Below are 20,701 nucleotides of genomic sequence, written 5' to 3'. Positions count from 1 at the left end.
AAATTTCTGTTCTCCAAATTTGAATAAAAACCCGTCCATTGGCAGGCCCGTTCCATTTAACATGGCCTTAAACATTCTCCCTACTGTTGAGTCTGTTGGGGTCTTCAGTAGCATTCTTGAGAATGATAACTGAAAGGCCCAGGTGTAGTATTGTATGTCTGGAAGGGAGAGCCCACCCTTTTCCCTCCTCCTCCTCAGTTTCTTCCATGCTATCCGAGTTGCCTTATAATTCCACACAAACGAATTGATGTCCAGTTGACACTTCATGATTTGTTTAGAGTCAAAAGCTAATGGAATGCTGTTAAATATAAATGTAAGCTTCGGTATAATTTACATTTTTATGAGGCTTACCCTCCCATAGATCGTCAGTGGGAGAAATGTCCATGCCTTTAGAAGCGCCCGACATTCTCGGGATACCCGATTCAAATTTACCTGCGCTATATTCTTGACTTCCTGGGTGATCGTAATACCCAAATAGCGCATTGAGGAGGTTGTGTCCAATTGTGAGTTGTTAATATTCCACTCCATTATTTCGGTTTTCCCCGCATTTATCTGGTACCCAGAGATTTCCCCGAATTCTTCTGCTCTCCTGACAACTGTTGGAAATGCCTGAATGGGATCTGACGTGTATATAAGAATGTCGTCTGCATACATGCCCAGACGTTTCACCCATCCACTGAACTCAAAGGGGATAATACTCTGTTCTTCTCTTATTATCTGCGCAAAGGGCTCTATAAAAAGATCGAACAGAAGCGGGGAGAGGGGACAGCCCTGCCTAGTTCCTCGTGAAATCTTAAATGGCTCAGTGAGTGTGTCATTTACTAATAACTTAGCGGTAGGAGCTCTGTATAGGAGCTGGATAGTACGGCAAAACTTCTCGCCTAGTTGGAACTTCCTTAATACAGCCGTCAGATAGGGCCAATTGACCCTATCAAAGGCCTTTGTGGCATCTAATGTTAGGGTGGCCAGGGGTAAGGAAAAAGTTGTTGCGATGTCTATCGCCGCAACCAAGTCCCTGGTTAGGTCCGCCATCTGACGTCCCCTGATAAAGCCCTTTTGATCCTCATGGATTATAGAGCCGATCTCGCTTGCCAAACGTGCTGATAAAACTGCAGCGAAGATCTTATAATCTATGTTCAGCAGCGAGATCGGCCTATAGGACCCACAGTCAGTCGGATCTTTACCTGGTTTTGGTATAAGGTCTATGGTTGCTTCGCTCCATGAACGGAGGTTTGAAGTAGAATGTTGGGAGCCGCGTGTGCGTGCTCCAGGGCACAATGGCCAACAGGCTGAATAGCGGGATACTAGGTCCGGCGATGTTCCTGCATTTTTCTTGTCTCTCCTCATTTCCTCATTATTGCTTTTCATTATAAAAACCAATAAAATGTATTGAACACAAAAACGTATTGTATTTGAAAATGTGTGATTGTGCGATTTTAATTAATATACTGCCCTGTCTCCTCTTTCAGGCTGTGGAATGTCGCCCTCACAGACGTTACCTTGGGCATGTTGATTGGCGCCTTGCACCTTTGCACACACCTGAAGTAAGCGGGTTTGAAGTACAACAACATAGAACGCTACAAGTTCCTCCCCTCTCACAATGTGTCACAAAAGGGATCTTGTGGGTTCTGCTTTGTTTGCCCCAGTGCGTTTGTTTTCAATTGGATTTTTTTATACTAGCGATGACTGTAACTTCAATTTTAATTTATATCTCTTTTGGAAAGCCAATCCGTAGCATTGCGAAATCATAAAGCCTTAATTTTGATAAAACTAGCCAATTTTGTTAACTAATCACTGTTCTACGAGCTTCTCTCATAGCCATGGATTCCTTGACTAGCTCCTCTTCACAGCTCATCTCCATCTGTGGCTGGGGCTTCAATGAGACTTTCCCTTTAATTATTCCTGTTTTTAGTTCTCCATGGACAGGTCATTTCTGTAACTCATCTTGTTAGGCTAGTTGTTCAATTTGTATGGCTGTGCTTGCCTGCTAAGTTTGCTATATGTACCACAACCCAAACTCGCGGAATGTTGCAGATTGTTGGGAAAATTCACTTTCGGCCTTAAATATATGTTTACAGTTGGTAATAATTTAAATTATGCCTGCTACAAAATCAGTAGGAATCCAGACAGGCGAAAATGGCTTTACCACACTGTATTTCTGTGCCAAAAATGTGAAGAAATGCCCATGCAGTAACTCACCATCAGTTCGCGGGAGGTAGATACAAAAATTTGTGGTTAGCTTTTTAAGATTATGAACACCCACAAATGTTTACTTTTGTGGGCACTCAAACTCTAATCCTAAAATGGTTGGAGATGTTCTCCATAAAACGGCTGGAGTAACTCCCTTTCTAGAACAGGAACGGTAACAGCTGACTTTTAGGGGAGATTTAGCAGAAGGGGTTTCTCAATTGAGAAAAAGAAAAGAAATGTCATCGGGTGACATTTACCCCCAGTCTGTGCCATGTAGAATACCACACTGGGGAAATGGAATCCCAAGAAATATGTCACATGGCATTGTCACAAGTAGCGCCTGGTAATCTGCCCCTAGCGCTCCTCCCATGTTTGTTTGTTTCAACTTTATTTCGGCTAATATAGCCATAAAAGCAGGAAGTACAAAAAAAACAAAAAACATTTACAGACAAGTATATACAGTACCCTATACCAACAAATAGTCACATGATCAGGTTACAATAAATAGAGAGGGGCAAACAAACAATTGATCCATTTTTTTTTATTTTAAATATATTTTTATTGCAGGAATCAGCCAAAGTTACATAGCAGATCAGAGACACATCATCAATGTTAATCGTAAGAAAAAGACCCCTGTGGGGAGTATCCCTTGTACACAGCCATTCAGCCCACATCCCGAAGGTCGGGCGGCGTGTGCGATGAGTTCACGCATGAGGGTCTGGTATTATTCAGGTGTCGATCCGAATAAATGAGCGGTCTTCTTCTGCTTTTCTAAACAATCCTGAAAACACCCCTTACTTCCCACCCAACCCAACCCCCCCAGAGGACCAGGGACTAATCACGCGGTGTGAAAAAACAACAATGACAGTAAGAGTATTCTACGTTTCCCTCTACCTCTATCCACCACCCTCCTCCACTTGCCCCGCCAACGGTGTGCTGTGTGTGTGGTAAGAGCTTGTGGAAGGAAACCATTTCCTGCTGTATAGAAGATCAGTGCGAAATATTTCTATTGGGATTGAGGCTGCGCCACCTCATCACTCTCAGAGTCGCTGGAAGAGCTGTAATCGCGCAAGGCCTGTACTAACGTCTCCCACTCCTGTGTTGCCTCTAGCGCCTAAACAAACAATTGATCCATATCAATGATATTACAAGTACTGCATTAAAATCAAGATCTCACTTTATAATTTAAATAAGAGTTATTTTTCATGATTTAAAAGCCAGAATTTAAAACCTTTAAAAACCATTTTAAAAGATAAGATCAGTGCATTCTATGGTAACTTATGCAGGGTAGAGAAGACTATGGACCCCATTATTACATTACAGCTTGTGGCCAAGCTGTTTTCTAATGAGGTACACGTTAAATAAAAACCTACTTATGCAAAGCACTACCAGTTGTGAGGTATTAGACTTAATTATACGCTCTGCCTCTTTGTAGGACCTAACGCCCATATTTTTACAGAGGGGTCTAATCCAACGGTCCCTAGGTGACTTATAGACCGGACAAAAAAACATTAGATGGATGTCGTCTTCTTTTGCCTTTAGAGAGCATAGGATACAAAGGCCACTATCATTTTTACCCCCCCCCCCCACCTACAGGTATTTGCATTCGTCTGGTGCACCCCATATCTAAATTGCCAGTATAACGTTTTTGCTAATGGTGGTCCTATCTTGTCCATGAATGGTTCACATGCAGCATTATCCTTTACAATCAGAAATTTCTGGGTCAATATGCCAATGGATGAACTATGGAGTAGCTCACCATTGACATAAGACCAGAAAGTGGACTTTAGGAGCTTTTTACACGGGAGTGTCATATTCTGAGGTTCTTTCCAATAATGGGACAACCCTAACCTGATACACCAAAAGGAAATATGTTTTAACTATGCGATTTTCTTATACTCATCAATCTGAATATTTTCTATCAATCCACTTTTATAGTTACACAGCTCTGGGGTTGTCCATAGCCTTACCCAATACAACAATGACCTTAAGATTGCTTGGTAATCTGTCCGTTTGAGATCAATATCCAGGAACACTGGGACTAGGGGAGTTCTAGTTGGTAATTTGAGCAACCTACGTATAAAGTGATTTTCTTCCCGTTCAAAGTTGCTCTTACAGCAATGCCCCCAAACCTCAGCGCCATAAAGTGCCGCTGATTGAGCCTTTGCCTTAAATACTTCAAGTGCCGGCGTGATAGCTTTAGAATGACTCACGCCATGCACTTTTAGGATGGGCATCGAAAATTGTTTGAAGGTCAATCTACTTTTTACCAGATGCCCCAGATGCCCCATGTATCCCACTAGTAATGTCAGTGACTCCACCCATTTCGTAGAAGCACTTTTATTGGTGTAGATTAACTATTTCTTTTTAATGTCCCTGCAGTCTCTGAGTATCTATCTATTGTTTATTCAAAAGGGTCTCAGGAGAGGAAAACCAATCTTAGGTTTGAAGAGGAGGCTGCTGGAGAACCTTGTGGGTCCAGGTCAAACCCTCTACAAAGCAGTTCTCGATACAAAGGGTGACCAGACTTCCCGCATTTGCCCGAGCGGTCCCCGTTTTTCAGCAGCTGTCTCAGCAGATTTCAGGAAATTTAGCTCCTGTCCCGGTTTTTAGAGAGGGTCGACTGAAAACAGTGGGATGTGCTTTTTTATCTTGTTCAGCAGGGATAGTTTTCAGTTGTTTTCAAGAAAGGGGCAACTAAGCCTAGAGACCACCTCATCCGTGGAAAGTCCAATTCTATAGATTAAAACTGGTTGTATCCTACCTGGTGCAAACGGTTTCCTTATGGGGAAAAGGAAGTCAATGGAGGGTGGGGGGACAGTAGTGAGCAAGAAAGGGAAAAAGGCTAATAAAGTGCCCCATGCAGCCAGCAATTGTGTTCTCAATAGAATCGAGACAATAGTCAGTGAATGTGAAGAGATCCTGGGAGCCAATAATACTACAGTATTGGATGATGTCACCAGTTCCCTGGATGAATTTCTAGCTAATAAACCTAGAAGAGTAATTCCATCGATTTTCAATAAACCACCCCAAAAGGCCCCCATTTGTACAGTGCATATTCCATTGGTTGAAGGCCCGAAGGAATTCCCATCAGATGAAATTTAAAATGTTTTAACGGATTCAACTACTCAAGGAGTTCCTTATGTTTGTGAAGTTGATTAACAACTCCCTTGCAGTTTTAGAGCATATTGCTGAGGGTACACTATCTGTTTCACCTAGCGAACACACTGCCACTGGTACTACCAATGTAGTAACTAGCTGCAACTGTGGTCTTATAAACGAGGGATTGACACAGAAAGTTGAAACACTCCAAAGGGAGCTGACATCCCTAAGGAAAACTGTAGAAGATTTAATGCGCAGGGTTGACCATCCTCCTATTACAATGAGACCACCCCTTTCGCTTTCCCCAATTATTCCTGCGATGACATCAAATAGGTCACCGTTGGGAGTTCCCCTTGGGGTGGGGGATAGGCCACCTTCTGTCCTAGGCAAACAAGGTTTTGGTCCCTCCTCTTTGGCCCCCCTGCCCAGCATTTCTAGATTTTACGCTGATACTGCAAAAGCCCCAGGAGCCACAGGTACAACCCCAGGCAGAGAACCCAGTGCCACTTCCTTCCAAACGAAGACCAGAACACCCAGGCTAGACCTACTACCCAAGGAAGCATTGCCCACTCAGGGGGCATGTTGCCAATAGTTTATATGACCAAAGTCCCCAATGCATTCCTAGGCAAGGCTATGAAAACAGCGAATCCCTATGCAAAAAAACTATCCACTGGTTGCGCCATGTGAGGGGATGCAGGTCAATTATACAGGAAGATATGGTCAGAGTAAGGAGGATTACATCGAGTAACTCCCAGACAGACTGCATCCAGCTGCAGTTAACCAACACAGCACTTGCTGAGAATTTATTGGATTTGGAGTTCCATACCTCCCCCCCAGAGCACTCAACCATCCAGATTAGACGCTCCCCACTATGGTCACCACTTAGGTTGCCGGAGCACGAAGCGCAAGGGAGGGCGGGTGATGGGTCTGGACTGAACACAGTCGATTGACTAGTTGGGGGCTCATTACAGAACACCTTCATTGACTCATTAGGAGCTAAATGTGGGGAGTCCATTCGTCATCTAAGCCCCTCTAATACTGAAAGATCGAAGGGGGAGAGACCTAACAATGACCGGGCTGGGGCCCTCGCCTGTGCCGTAGTTAGCGAAGTTTGGGCTGTTGGGTCTAATCCGAGGGCAATTGACTTCCTCTCCTGGAACATAGCCGGTCTCCAGAAAGAATTGTCTCTCCCTGAGTGGAACGAATTCATTGGAAAGTTTGACGTCTGCCTGTTCCAGGAGACTTGGAGCTTGGCTCCTTTTCATAAATCTGGTTACACCACGTATTTTATCCCAGCTACAAGCTCAGGTAATGGCCGCCCCTCCGGGGGATTACATATTTGGATCAACATCTCTCTGAATTGGCCTATCTTTATGCACACTCCTCTATCACAAGACATCCTTCATTTGACGATCAAAGGGCCAGTCAATGGCACAAACGTGGAGGTTTTTAATATATACGCTAGAGGGTCTCTCGGCGCCCAAACATCAGCAACCATAACAGCATTGTAGCGCGAGCTATCCTCCATCTCGCCCCACTCCAATATTATTGTAGCCGGGGACCTCAATTGTACATTCGAACCTCTGAGTAGGGAGGACTTTTTGGGAACCAATGAGGAAGACAATAAATGGGCCATACCGACTCTCAATATAGCCCCTATCAAAAAGTGGTCACAGAGGGCCATTCAAATCAACGCCTTAACATTAGAAAATAACCTAAGAGCTGTAAATGGAAGGACACGCTCTGATCTGAGCGGGCATATACCTTTAATAGGATTAGCTCCCCGTCCATTATAGACTACATCTAGCTAGATATTCGACTCTGGGGTGACCTTCTAGATATGGATATCAGGCACACCTTGGACAGTGACCACAATCCTTTATGTATGCAAATCAACAACAGCTGGTCACCCACCACTATTAAATCACCAATTGCTCCCACAATGTTGACAAAAGAGGTTTTCTCCTCAAATTGCAATTGATGCCTTAAATGGCATAAGGTCTCACACCAAGAAGCCAAATTACATAACATTAGGGAACTCATCGACCAAAAGATCAAGGAGCTTGAATTAACCAACGGTAATCTAGAGAATCTTTACACTTTTCCCTTCTCCACATGTTATCAAATAGCAATAGAAAGGTTGGGATCGTTTTTTTATCGTTGAAGAGAGTAGGGAAAAAAAAGGATGTCCATCAAGACCCTCTAACCCCTGGTATTCAGCTACCTGTAGGGAAAAGAGGCAGGCCCTTTCCCTAGCTCTAAGGAAAAAAGATCCCTTCACAATAAGAGCAGCAAGAAAAGAATACTCTAGGGCACAAGAGGCAGCAAAGCGTAATTGGGAAGAGTCACATTGGCAGGAGCTCAAATTTGCCTCACAACAGAAAGACCGTCATTTTCTGGGAGCTGATCAATAAAGGTATTCGGAAGGGATCTGACCCAATCCCTAATCATATCACAGGGCAACAATTGCACAATCACTTTTACAACCTATATTGTGGCGATGTAGGCTCTTTGCCCTCCCAGACTGAGACCCTTCCATCTACCCTCAGGGCTCCCATACCATCTGATTTCTTTGATATTCATGAGGTAGACCTGGCAATAGAGAGTATAGGTCCCGGAAAGGCTGCGGGCCCGATAGCCTCCCTGGAGATCTGCTTTTGTATGACCCAAAGCCATGGGCTCATTTCATTTTGCTCTTTATGAATCATATTGTTAGGGGACATGATGTTCCTGATTCATGGAAGGGTGCGGAGATAGTAACAATCTACAAAAAGGGGAATAGGGAGGACCCTGCCAACTACAGGCCGATTAGCGTAATCATCGTGATACAGAAGGTGGTTGGCAGGGTGCTCCTTATGAAGATAAGTTCCTGAATGGAGGATGGGATCATCCTCTCACACTATCAAGCAGGCTTTAGACAGAAGGTGGGCACGATGGATCAGGTGTTCAGATTCTTCATGATCCACTGGAAAACAGTGGTCATTGGGAAAGGCAGTTTATATCTGGCCTTCATAAATCTGAAGACCGCTTTCGACCTCGTCCCACGTGTCAAGCTCTGGCAGGTCCTGTACGAACTGGGCATTCCTCCTCTGATCCTCGTTTTTATTAAACGTCTCCACGCGGGTAATTATGCCAGAATCAGGTGGGGCTCACAGGGGCAGTTGACGAAGAGGGTCGCGGTGAATAGGGTGGTGCGCCAGGGCTGCGTGCTGGCCCAACCTTGTTTTCTCTCTTTGTGAATGGGGTGGTAGACCATCTAAGAGAGGATCCAGCCGATGCCCCTACCTTGACCGGTGAGAAAATTCCTACCCTCCTTTTCACCGACGACACCCTCCTGATATCCAAAAGTCCGGGTGGTCTGCAAAAACTCCTAGACAGGTTTAGCCTGTTTTGTGTATCTCAGGAGCTGTCAATCAACACCAGCAAAACAAAGCTAATGACACTTTGCCCATCAAAATGCTTTAGAAATGGCATCACTCTTACTGGCACCCCACTTGATACAGTCCGGGTCACCAATTCCATGAAATGGAGTTCCCATATGGGTGTCTGGGGCTATTCTAAGAGAACAACAACTCTCTGTAAGTAGGCCAGTAGCCCCGGCCCTTGTGGTCTATGATGGCAAAGCGCTACCCTCAGCCCTCTATGGATCCGAATTATGGGGCTTCGAGAATACCATTGATCTCGTAAGATCTGAAAACAAGTTTTTTAGAGGTTTGGTTTCTCTCCCAACCTCTACTCCATTGAAGCCCCTTTATCAGGATATGGGAAGACGCTCTATTAAAGATAGTGCACGCCTCCGCCCACTACTATTCTGGGCACGTATTAGAAGGACCCCTGAGGTGGCCAATTATGCTGATGCCCTTAGCGAACTAATAGCAGCAGATGCAGGCAATAAGATCAAATGGATTTTTAACCTTAGGCAGCTTGTAACAGATATAGGGTTCGGGGAGGCTTGGGCAAATCAGGTTCCGCCATCAAAACAAGATCTTAAAAGTGCATACTGGAAATGGGTACAGGTAGAAGAGATGCGCCATTCCAATTTGGGGAATCTCACCGAGAGGTTCTTGGAACACAAACCTGTCCGGAAACTCGAACCTTTTCTTGATTTTATCCAAATTCCAAGGGACAGGGCGCTCTATATGAAGTTGAGAATTGGGACCCTTCCGTTAAATGAAACGACAGCAGCCTGGAAGCGGCGCAATCTATCATCTTCTTCTTGTCCTGGCTGCGCAGCTCCCAATGAGTCTACCGTCCACTTCCTCTTCGCGTGTCCAGCTTACAGGGCTGCTAGAACCTAATGGCTTAAACCTGTTTGCAAAAAGCTTGGTTCTAAGAATTACCGGGTGGCTATACGTATTTTAAAAACTGATACCGACTCCCTCACCTTGGTCTGTGGTGTAGCAAAATATTTGGGCTGCGCATGGCTAATACGATCAAAGCTTCTAGTGAAAAGCAGGAGCCAGATAGTGCCCAGGTCCGTCTTTTAATATATTGTTTTTATGGCTATTCAATTTTAATGATTTTATAGTACATAATTTTATTATAATGTAAAATGCTCAGCTGGATTCATTTATCATGTTGTATTGTACAATGATCTTTTCAAAATATAAATTTAGGATGTACATGCTTTTATGATAATTTTTTATCGAATAAAGTACATACAACAACAATGATACAACAAGTAACATCATACCTACAACAAGTAAGGACTATTGGCATTGTCAATGGTTATTAGTTTCATAAAATAAATAAGCTGCAAATATGGCTTGTTACATATAATATTGAAAAAGCTTCCAACTAAAGTCCTGGTGACCCTACCACAATGTTGCTGCTCTTGCATTTCAGAAAGAGAAGGGAACTCCAGAAAGAAAATTACTCTTTAAAGGATTTCCCTTCCCCCACAGCGCTCACCTGGCACGACATCATGCCGTAACTTCTACACTAGTGAGAAGAGCAGTGTGAGCACACGCACATAGATGTGCCTGCTGTCTCGAAACGGGTCTCTATCGGGCTGTTTTGCGCCCCTCAAAACAGAGCCCGATAGAGACCCGTTTCAAGGCCCCCTTTAAAAAACTGCTGGTGCTCAGACCCAGCCCACTCAAAGCACTGGGTGAGGTCCTGGATCGGCCTCTTATGCCTGAAAATCGGCCAACAACAGCGCATCATTATCGCTGGAATACAGCATCAAGAAAGGAGCAAGAAAACAAGCATTTGCAATGCAATAGGTCTCGCATTGACATTAGTTTGAGTTATTGACGTAAATTACAGTGTTATTTTTTTTTTTTAAACATAAATACAAGGCATTGTTATGTACAATGGCAATAGAAACTTCAAAGCTTTGACCTATTGGTATTTTAAATGACAATGCCTTTTATTGTTGCAGGTGTTTCTTAAACACATAAATAAATTGCATTGTCATTTACAATGCCAATTGGTCAAAATCTAGCAAATGCTAGACCTATTGCATTGCATTGCACCAACACCACCAGGATCACCAACAGAATATAGCACACCAGTCCCACTACCAGCTTCCTTGTGCCTTATGCTAATCTCTCGCTTCTTTTTAGTAATTCGCACTGCTCTTCTCCTCCTCACTCTCCATCCATATGCCTCATGCTGCTCTTCTTCTTACTCACCAACCTTGTGCCCCACACTACGCTTCAGCTCCTCACACTCCGCCCTTGTGCCTCGCACTTCTCTTTTCCTCATCACTCTCCATCCTTCTGTCTAACGCTGCTCTTCCCTTTTACTCTCCTTCAAACTCACCCCGCTCTTCTCCACCTCTCTCCTTCCTTGTGCCTCATGCTACTCTTCTACTCCTCACTCACCTTACATTTACTTCATTCTACTCTTCTCCTCCTCTCTCCATCCTTCTGCCCAGGGCTCGAGTTGGGGTACCACGCGGGTGGACGGCGTCCCCCCACTTATTTTACCGGGGGGACGCCGTCTCCCCTGCCAAGCAGCTCGACCTCACTCTTTGGCCTCTCTGTGACGAGGAGCTCGGCACCTTTCGTGACGTCGCTTCCTGTCGTGAGGTCACTTCCAGTGACAGTGTCCCCCCACTTCTTTTTTTACGACTTGTGCCCTGCTTCTGCCTCATGCTGCTATCCTCACTCTCCTTCCTTCTACCTCAGACTGCTATCCTCCTCATTCTTCCTTCTCTCTCATGCAGCTCTACTCACTCGCCTTTATCCTGCCTCATGCTACTCCCCCCCTCACTTCCCTTCCTTCTCCCTCGTGCTGTTCTTCTAATCCTCACTCTCCTTCCCAATTCATCACACTGCTAATCACCTCCTAACTCTATGCTGTCATACTGCTCCACAGCTAACAATTACAATACAACCCACATAATTACACTCACATCACATACATACACTCAATAACACATGGCTAAAACACTATACCATTGGAAAAGCAAAAAGCTCAAACTTAAACAAATGCGAGACCTATTGCATTTCCCATGCTTGTTTTTTCTTTAGATCCGGACTCATGGGAGCCGTCTTGGGACAGCACTAAGCCTGGGCGTAGTTCGCGTAGCCGCACTCCGCGGAGCTACGCGAAGATGCACTTGCACTCCGCGAACTACGCATAGCTCCGCGAGCATGCGTAGTAGCTTGCTTGACCCATTCGCGAGCCATTTTTCGTCTTCGGGAGCGCCGTGGAACTCTGGAACCTGCTCGACACCACATCTCCAGACGTCGCCTTCCTCACGGAAACATGGATGAACGCCTCCTCAGCGCCCGACATCGCCGTCGCCATCCCGGATGGATACAAGATCACCCGGAGAGACCACGTCAACGAGACAGGAGGAGGCATCGCCATCGTCCACAAGAACACCATCCGCATCACGACCAACTCAGACGACACCCTCACAGCCGCTTAACATCTTCACTTCCAGATACACACCGACCCCAAGACCACACTCAGAGGCACCCTCATCTACAGACCCCCAGGACCTCGCACACAATTCAGCGAAGACATCGCAGACTTCATCAGCCCGCACGCCCTCGCCTCCGCTGACTACATCCTCCTAGGGGACCTCAACTTCCTCCTGGAGAACAACAACGACAACACCACCACCACCCTGCTGGACAACCTCACCAACCTCGGACTCATGCAACTGGTGAACACCCCCACCCACTACGCCGGACACACGCTTGACCCAGTCTTCTCCTCCAGCAAGTACATCTCCTTCAGCCACTCCACCCGACTCCACTGGGCAGACCACAGCTGCGTCCACTTCAGCTTCAGAAAGACCACGACTCACCACCACCCCCAACAGGTTCCCCGCAGGAACTGGAACAAGATCACCACCAACCAGCTCACCACTTCACTGAGCCAGAACCCTCCCGCCAGCTCAACGGACCCCAATCAAGCAGCCAACAACCTCACACAGTGGATCACCAATTGCGCTCGCCCAACCAGCCTCGACCACTCGCAGTCCGGCTTCCGCGCCAACCACAGCACCGAGACCGCCCTCATCGCAGCCACTGACGACATCCGAGCCCTGCTCGACAACTGGGAAACAGTGCCCTCATCCTCCTGGACCTCTCCGCAGCATTCGATACGGTCTGCCACCGCACCCTAGTGCAGCGCCTCAGCAACATCGGAATCCAAGAGAAGGCACTGGAGTGGATCATCTCGTTCCTCACCGGAAGAACCCAGAGAGTCCGCCTCCCCCCGTACAGATCCAAGGCCACCGAAGTCATATGCGGCATAACACAAGGATCATCACTCAGCCCCACCCTCTTCAACGTCTACATGAGCCCCCTCGCAGCCATCGTACGCCAACACAACCTCAACATCATCTCCTACGCCGACGACACCCAGCTGATCCTCTCCCTCACCAACGACCCAGGAACCGCCAGAACCAACCTACACGAAGGGATGAAAGACGTAATCGAGTGAATGAGGAACAGCCGCCTGAAACTGAACTCAGACAAGATGGAAGTCCTCATCCTTGGATCCTCACCCTCCGCCTGGGATGACTCCTGGTGGCCCCCTGCCCTGGGCAGCACACCCAAACCAACGGACCACGCACGCAACCTGGGCTTCATCCTGGACTCCTCCCTCTTGATGACCAGACAAGTCAACGCCGTCTCATCATCATGCTTCAACATCCTACGCATGCTCCGAAAGATCTTCCGATGGCTCGCCACCGAAACCAGGAAGACGGTCACACAGGCACTCGTCACCAGCCGACTGGACAACCGAAACACCCTCTATACCGGAACCACAGCCAAACTCCAGAAAAGACTCTAACACATCCAGAACGCCTCCGCACGACTCATCTTGGACACCCCCCGACACAGCCACTTCTCCGGACACCTGAGAGACCTTCACTGGCTCCCCGTCAGCAAGAGAATCACGTTCCAACTCCTCACCCACGCACCCAAGGCCCTCCACGACCTGGGCCCCAGGTACCTCAACAACCGCCTGACCTTCTACACTCCCACCCGCCAGCTACGATCGACAAGCCACGCCCTCACCGCCGTGCCACGCATCCGAAGATCCACCATGGGAGGAAGATCCTTCTCCTACCTGGCAGCCAAGACTTGGAACTCCCTCCCCATCCACCTCCGCCTGACCCAAGACCACCTCTGCTTCAGGAAGCAACTCAAGACATGGCTGTTCGAGCAGTAGCGGACCCCCCTCCCCCAAGCGCCTTGAGACCCTCTGGGTGAGTAGCGCGCTATACAAATATCCTGATGGATTGATTGATTGATTGCCTGCCTGCTCGGGATGTGTAGCACGCAAAGTTACCCATGAGGTTTGTCCCGCCCGCTCGCGTCCCCTTATTTCCGGTCACTACTAACGTGTTCGCGAGTTATTCTGTGCCAGATTGCAGTTTCTGCGTGTTCGGCAACTCGATCTTACCGACAAGCATCCTCGCGCACGCGAAAATGCTATTGAGCGCGCGAGAACTACGCTACGCAGCAGTTTGCGGAGTATTCGACAACTTCGCGTTCTCCGCGGAGCGAGGAGTTGCCGAAACTCCGCAAACTCCGCGAACGGAGCGTAGTTCTTCGCCCAGGGTTAGACAGCACACATCGCAGCTCTGTCTCCGCGGGACGTGGTGCTAGATATATTTTCTTTGGCGGGTTGGGGATTAACTGAGGCGTGTATCAGGGGATGTGTAGGCGTAAATGGAGAACACTGGGGTGCAACGGGACTGCACTGCTCCCCACTGTAGAGAAGCCGCTCCCAAAGGGGAGGTGTTTAGAGTTCAGCAGAGCTAAAAACCGCTCAGCAGGAGCGCGACCACTGGCGTAACGAAAATTGAGGGGGCCTCCCTGCAGGGTATGTAGAGGGGCCCCCTCCGGGCTCAATTAGGAGCTCTCCGGACAGAGTGCAGTGCCGAGGGGGCCCCCTGGAGCTTCGGGCCCCCCGCACCGCTTGGGCTGCGGGGGCCTGTGTCACGCCCCTGTGCGCGACATCGCCCTGCACCAGAAGTGCAATTCCGACAGCGTGCCAGGTGAGGAGGGGCTGCGAGGATGCCCACTCCACACGCTATATCTGAATGCCCCTGGAGTTATCCTCAGCACACGCAGGGGGCAGAAACAGAAATCGAGCTTGTGCTTTTTACCATCACGCAACCTCAAGCACTGTGGGCAGGAAACCCACCTGCATACCAACTCCACCTCATACCCAACAAGCTGGGGGGGACAAAGGCACACATGGGGCGAGAGAGGGGCGCACAGAGGCATGTGAGAGGGGTGCACAGATGCACGTGTGAGAGGGGCGCCCAGAGGTGTGAGAGCGAGGCACAAAGAGGCATGAGAGCGAGGCGCACAGGGGTGAAAAAGGGGTGCACAAAGACAAGAGAGGGGCGCACAGAGAGGAGAGAGGGGCGGATAGAGGTGGGCACAAAGGTGAGAGGGGCGCATGTGGTGTGAGAGAGGGGAGCAGGTGAGAGAGGCGCACAGAGGTGAAAGAGAGGGGCGCACACAGGTGAAAGAGAGTAGGGCTGAAAACACCATGCCAGACAGAATCCGGTGTAGGCGGGGGAGGTAGGGTGACCAACCGTCCGTAAATTTCACGGACAGTCCGTAATTTCGGCCGTCTGTCCGTTGTCCGTGAAGGAATCTTTAACGGACGCCATTTGTCCGTCATTTTAACAGGGCACCGGTTGCTCCACCCTAAAGCCGGCACAGCTGGCACCCACCTCCCTTCTTCACTCCGATGCTGCACCAAAGCTCCTCAGATGCCCCGCAGCAATGGAGAGGCACAGCTGGATGGCAACCCTCACACCTCCAGCCCTTGATGACCTGTTAAGAGGTGCTTCGAAGGTGACAGAGGGCGGGGCTGCAGGTTCAGGAGCTGTGACATCTATTCACATGCAAACAGCCCTGAATGCGTCTTGTATCTGCTATTTAGAGGGGGGCTCACACGTTCCATTTCTACCCAGGGCCCCAAACATCCGAGACTCGGCCAGATTACACCCCTGATTACACCGAGGCAGCACGTGGTTCTCTTCACAGAGCGTAATTACTGTCACTAAATTGTAAGCAAACCTCGGTTCTTCAAACATGCAGTCTTTAATGTAATACAATAAAGAAATGGCACTATCGCACCAACACTGATTAACAAAGTATGGAGGACAATCAGTTCAATCAGTTTTCTTAGAGTATCTCCTGTAAGTACTGTACATGTCAAGTCAAGTCAGTCAAGTCAAAGAATTTATATAGCGCACTACATACCCAGAGGGTCTCAAGGCGCTTAGGGAGGGGGGAGGATTACTTGTCAAATATCCACGTTTTAAGTTGCTTTCTGAATGCTAGGTGGTTCTGGGTAAGGCGAAGGTAAGTGGGGAGTGAGTTCCATGTTTTAGCAGCCAGGTATGAGAAGGATCTGCCTCCCATGGTGGTCTTGTTGATGCGAGGTACAGTGGCGAGGGCTTGGCTGGAAGAACGTAGTTGGCGGGAGGGGGTGTAGAAGGACAGTCGTGAGTTGAGGCATTCTGGTCCGATGTCGTAGAGTGATTTGTGTGCGTGGGTTAGCAGTCGGAAAGTGATCCTCTTGTTGACGGGTAGCCAGTGGAGGTCTTTCAGGTGACCAGAGATGTGTTCGTTGCACGGGATGTCTAATACGATCCTGGCTGAGGCGTTTTGGATTCGTTGGAGTTTCTTCTGGAGTTTAGCGGTAGTGCCTGCGTAGAGGGTGTTTCCGTAGTCCAGTCGGCTCGTGACCAGAGCATGGGTGACTGTTTTTCTGGTTTCGGTGGGGATCCAGCGAAATGTTTTTTTGAGCATGCGAAGAATGTTGAAGCAGGATGAGGATACGGCGCTGACTTGTCTGTTCATTGAGAGTGAAGAATCCAGGATAACGCCTAGGTTCCGTGCGTGGTCTGTCGGGATGGGTGCTTTTCCAAGGGCTTCCGGCCACCAAGAGTCGTCCCATGCAGAGGGGGAAGTACCTAAGATGAGGACTTCTGTTTTATCTGAGTTCAGTTTCAGACGGCTGTGTTTCATCCATTCGGCAACTTCTTTCATTCCTTCGTGTAGGTTAGTTTTGGCGGTGCTGGGGTCATTGGTGAGAGAAAGGGTCAGTTGAGTGTCATCCGCGTAAGAGATGATGTTGAGGTTGTGTTGGCGGGCGATGGTCGCGAGGGGGCTCATGTATACGTTGAAGAGGGTGGGACTGAGTGAGGATCCTTGTGGTACGCCACAGATGACTTCAGTGGCCTCGGACTTGAATGGTGGAAGGCGGACTCTCTGGGTTCTTCCGGTGAGGAACGAGGTGATCCATTCAAGTGCTTTTCCTTGTATTCCGATGTTTCTGAGGCGTTGTAAAAGGGTGCTGTGGCAGACTGTGTCGAAGGCTGCAGAGAGGTCGAGGAGGATGAGGGCGACTGTGTCTCCATTGTCCAGTAGAGTTCGAATGTCGTCTGTTGCTGCGATGAGGGCGGTCTCAGTGCTGTGTTTTGCTCGGAAGCCAGATTGTGAGGAGTCGAGGGATTTGTTGGCTTCGAGGAAAGCGGCGAGCTGGTTGTTGACAGCTTTTTCGATTACTTTGGCCGGGAATGGAAGGAGCGAAATGGGGCGGTAATTTTTTAGCTCGGTGGGGTCCGCTGTGGGTTTTTTCAGAAGGGCGGTGAGTTCAGCGTGTTTCCAGCTTTCCGGGAAGGTGGCGGAATTGAAGGAGCAGTTGATGACGTCTCGGAGGTGCGGTGCTATGACGGAGTCTGCTTTGTTGAAGATGTGGTGAGGACATGGGTCTGTGGGGGATCCTGAGTGGATGGAGTTCATCAGGCGGATGGTGTCCTCAGTGGAGATTGGGTTCCAGTCATTAAGGGTGTTCAAGGGGGGAGAATGTTCAGCATATGGTTGGGTGGGTTGGTCTCCGGGTTGGTTGTCGAAGCTGTTGTGGATGTCTGCGATTTTGTTGTGGAAGAATGAGGCTAGGGAGTCGCAGAGGGCTTGAGAGGGGGTGATGTCGTTGGAGTTGGCCGAGGGATTGGTAAATTCCTTGACGATGTTGAAAAGTTCCTTGCTGTTGTGGGCGTTGTTGTCAAGTCGATCCTTGAATGCTGTTTTCTTGGCCTTACGGATTAGTTGGTGGTGTGTGCGGGTGGCGTTTTTGAACGCGTCCTTGGTGCTAGTGGTTGGGTCTTTTTTCCAGGCCTTTTCAAGGGAGCGGCAGAGTTTCTTGGACTTCTTAAGATCATCGTTGAACCACGAGGCCTTCTTGCTGCCAGGTTTGCTTTGACGTTTTTTCAGTGGTGCTAAGGTGTCGGCGGTGTTGGATAACCATAGGGTGAAGTTGGCGGCGGCTTGGTTTGGGTTAGAAGAGTGGGCTGGGGTGTTTAGAAGGAGCGATGAGGAGATCTGGTCGATGGTGATTTTGTTCCAGTTTCTTTGCAGAGTTGGTTGGAGGTGGTTGGTGGGTTTTGGCTTGTTGTAGGTGAAGTGAACGCAGCTGTGGTCAGTCCAGAGGAGATCCGTAGTGTGGCTGAAGGAGATATGATTGCTGGAGGTGAAGATGGGGTCGAGTGTGTGACCTGCGATGTGGGTGGGGGCAGTGACCAGTTGTTTAAGTCCGAGGTTGGCGAGGTTGTCCAAGAGGGTGGTGGTGTTGCGGTCGTTGATCTTTTCAAGGTGAAAGTTGAGGTCTCCCAGAAGGATGTAGTCTTTGGAGGGGAGCGCGTGTGGAGTGATGAAGTCCGTGATGTCTTCACTGAATTTTGCGCGGGGTCCTGGTGGTCTGTAGAGGAGGGTGCCTCTGAGTGTGGTCTTGGGGTCGATGTGGATCTGGAAGTGAAGGTGTTCGGAGTTGGCGAGGTTGGCGTCAGAGCTTGTTGAGATACGGATTGATTTTTTATGGACGATAGCGATTCCTCCTCCTGTGTGGCCGGTACGGTCCTTGCGTGTGATCTTATAATCTTCAGGGATGGCAATGGTGATGTCTGGGGCTGAGGAGGCGTTCATCCATGTTTCTGTTAGGAAGGCGACGTCTGGAGAGATGGTGTCTAGTAGATTCCATAGGTCAATGGCGTGCCTGTGGACCGATCGGGTGTTGAGAAGGATGCATTGTAGGTGATTGGGGTCGGGAATCTGTGGTGCGGTCGTAGCGGAGATGTTGTCGGTGCCGATGAATTTGCAGGAGTAGCAAGAGAAAGGTCCATGGGTGTGTCCAGGAGCGGCTTGGACGCAGTTGGGGGCGCGACCAGGGTTAAGGGCTAGGAGGGTGGCGGCATCGTAGGTAATGCGGGAGGGCTGGGCGGCGCGAGGGGCAGGGGGACTGGCGCTGGGCGCGGTCCAGGCGCGGACGGGCGTAGACGGGCTTACCTTTGGCGCACCTTCGGCGTGGCCGTAGCGCGTGGACGCTGCGCGTGGGGACATCTGTCCATAAATGGAGAGGGGATGGGGCGGAGCGTGGGAGGGGCAGCAGCTGGGAGGCGGTAGCAGGGAGGAGGGGCGGGCCAGGGAACACACAACAAGATGGAGGGTCAAAGGGCACCGGGGGCTAAAGGCTAAATTAATTAAATAAACACAGCGCGAGGCTGAATTAATTAAATAAATACAGCGCGAGGCTGAATTAATTAAATAAACACAGCGCGAGGCTAAGATAACTAAATAAACACAGCGCGTTGGCTAAATTAAATAAATAAACACAGCGCGAGCCTAAATTAATTAAATAAGCAGTTACAGCTCTGTAGTCTCGAAGCGGTACCACCAGCCGGCCAGATCGTCAACAGGAGCTGGGATCAGGGAGCATGGGGGGAGCGACCGTGCTGGATGAGGTCCAGGTGATCACAGCGCGTCCGAGGAGGTAGGGAGCACTCTGTTCGTGGGTGGGAGGGGCAGCAGCTGGGAGGCGGTAGCAGGGAGGAGGGGCGGGCCAGGGAACACACAACAAGATGGAGGGTCAGAGGGCACCGGGGGCTAAAGGCTAAATTAATTAAATAAACACAGCGCGAGGCTGAATTAATTAAATCACAGTGGGGGATGGCATTTTGGACAGAGAGCCTGTCTTCTCGTTGTCTTGTGCAGGAGAGGAGCCCAAGATGATACTAGAATACTGCATGCCCACCCCTGTGTTCCCTCTCCAGTGATGGCTCCTGCCCTCCCCTCAGTGATGGCACCTGTCCCCCCATGTGGTGGCTCCAGTCCACCCCCGCCTGTGATGGCTACTGTCCCCCCTGTGGTGGATCCTGTCTCCGCCCTGGGTGGCTTCTGTCCCAGTCCTGGAACGGCCCCTGCAGCGAGGGTGAAGTTCTTGATGGGCCTCTTCTCAAAAGGGCTCAGCTCAAAATTAATATGGAAAGGTCGGCGAGTAAGTAAGTGAAGGGATGGGTGAATGGCTGGATGAATTAGTGAAAGGGTGAATGGATGAATGAAAGATTGAATAAATGGCTAATGAGAGAGGATGGATGGATTGATGAGTGAGGGTAAGGATGGAGAGAAAATGTAAATAGCTGATGTATGGGTGGAAGGGTAGCTGGATGATGGATGAGGAGAAGGATGGATGGATGGATGGAGGGGATGGATGGATGGATGAGGGGAAGGATGGATGGATGAGGGGAAGGATGGATGGATGGATGGAGTGGATGGATGGAGGGGAAGGATGGATGGATCAGGAGATGGATGGATGGATGGATGAGGGGAAGGATAAATGGATGGGATGGATGGATGGGTGAGGGGAAGGATGGATGATGGATGAAGGGAAGGATGGATGATGGATGAAAGGAAGGATGGATGAGGGGAAGGATGGATGGATGAGGGGAAGGATGGATGGATGAGGGGAAGGATGGATGGATGAGGGGAAGGATGGATGGATGAGGGGATGGATGGATGAGGGGAAGGATGGATGGGTGAGGGGATGGATGGATGGATGAGGAGATGGGTGAGGGGATGGATGGATGGATGAGGGGATGGATGGATGGATGAGGGGATGGATAGAGGGGAAG

General features: G+C 49.1%; 1 protein-coding gene across 6 annotated transcripts in view; it reads left to right on the top strand.

The window, feature by feature from the left end:
* The window catches only part of LRRC71 (leucine rich repeat containing 71), a 669,208-nt gene that overhangs the window by 266,511 nt on the left and 381,996 nt on the right, over nt 1-20,701 (top strand). For all 6 annotated transcript variants that reach the window (XM_086945316.1, XM_086945315.1, XM_086945313.1 and 3 more), the window contains one exon: nt 1,470-1,544. In XM_086945316.1, coding sequence (XP_086801442.1) covers nt 1,470-1,544 — 75 coding nt within the window. The remainder of the gene's footprint in view (nt 1-1,469; nt 1,545-20,701) is intronic.

Source organism: Lissotriton vulgaris, chromosome 12, assembly GCF_964263255.1.
Source record: "Lissotriton vulgaris chromosome 12, aLisVul1.2, whole genome shotgun sequence".
Lineage (NCBI taxonomy): Eukaryota > Metazoa > Chordata > Amphibia > Caudata > Salamandridae > Lissotriton > Lissotriton vulgaris.
The sequence above is the reverse complement of the archived record's forward strand: the minus strand, read 5'-3'. Positions and strand labels throughout refer to the sequence as shown.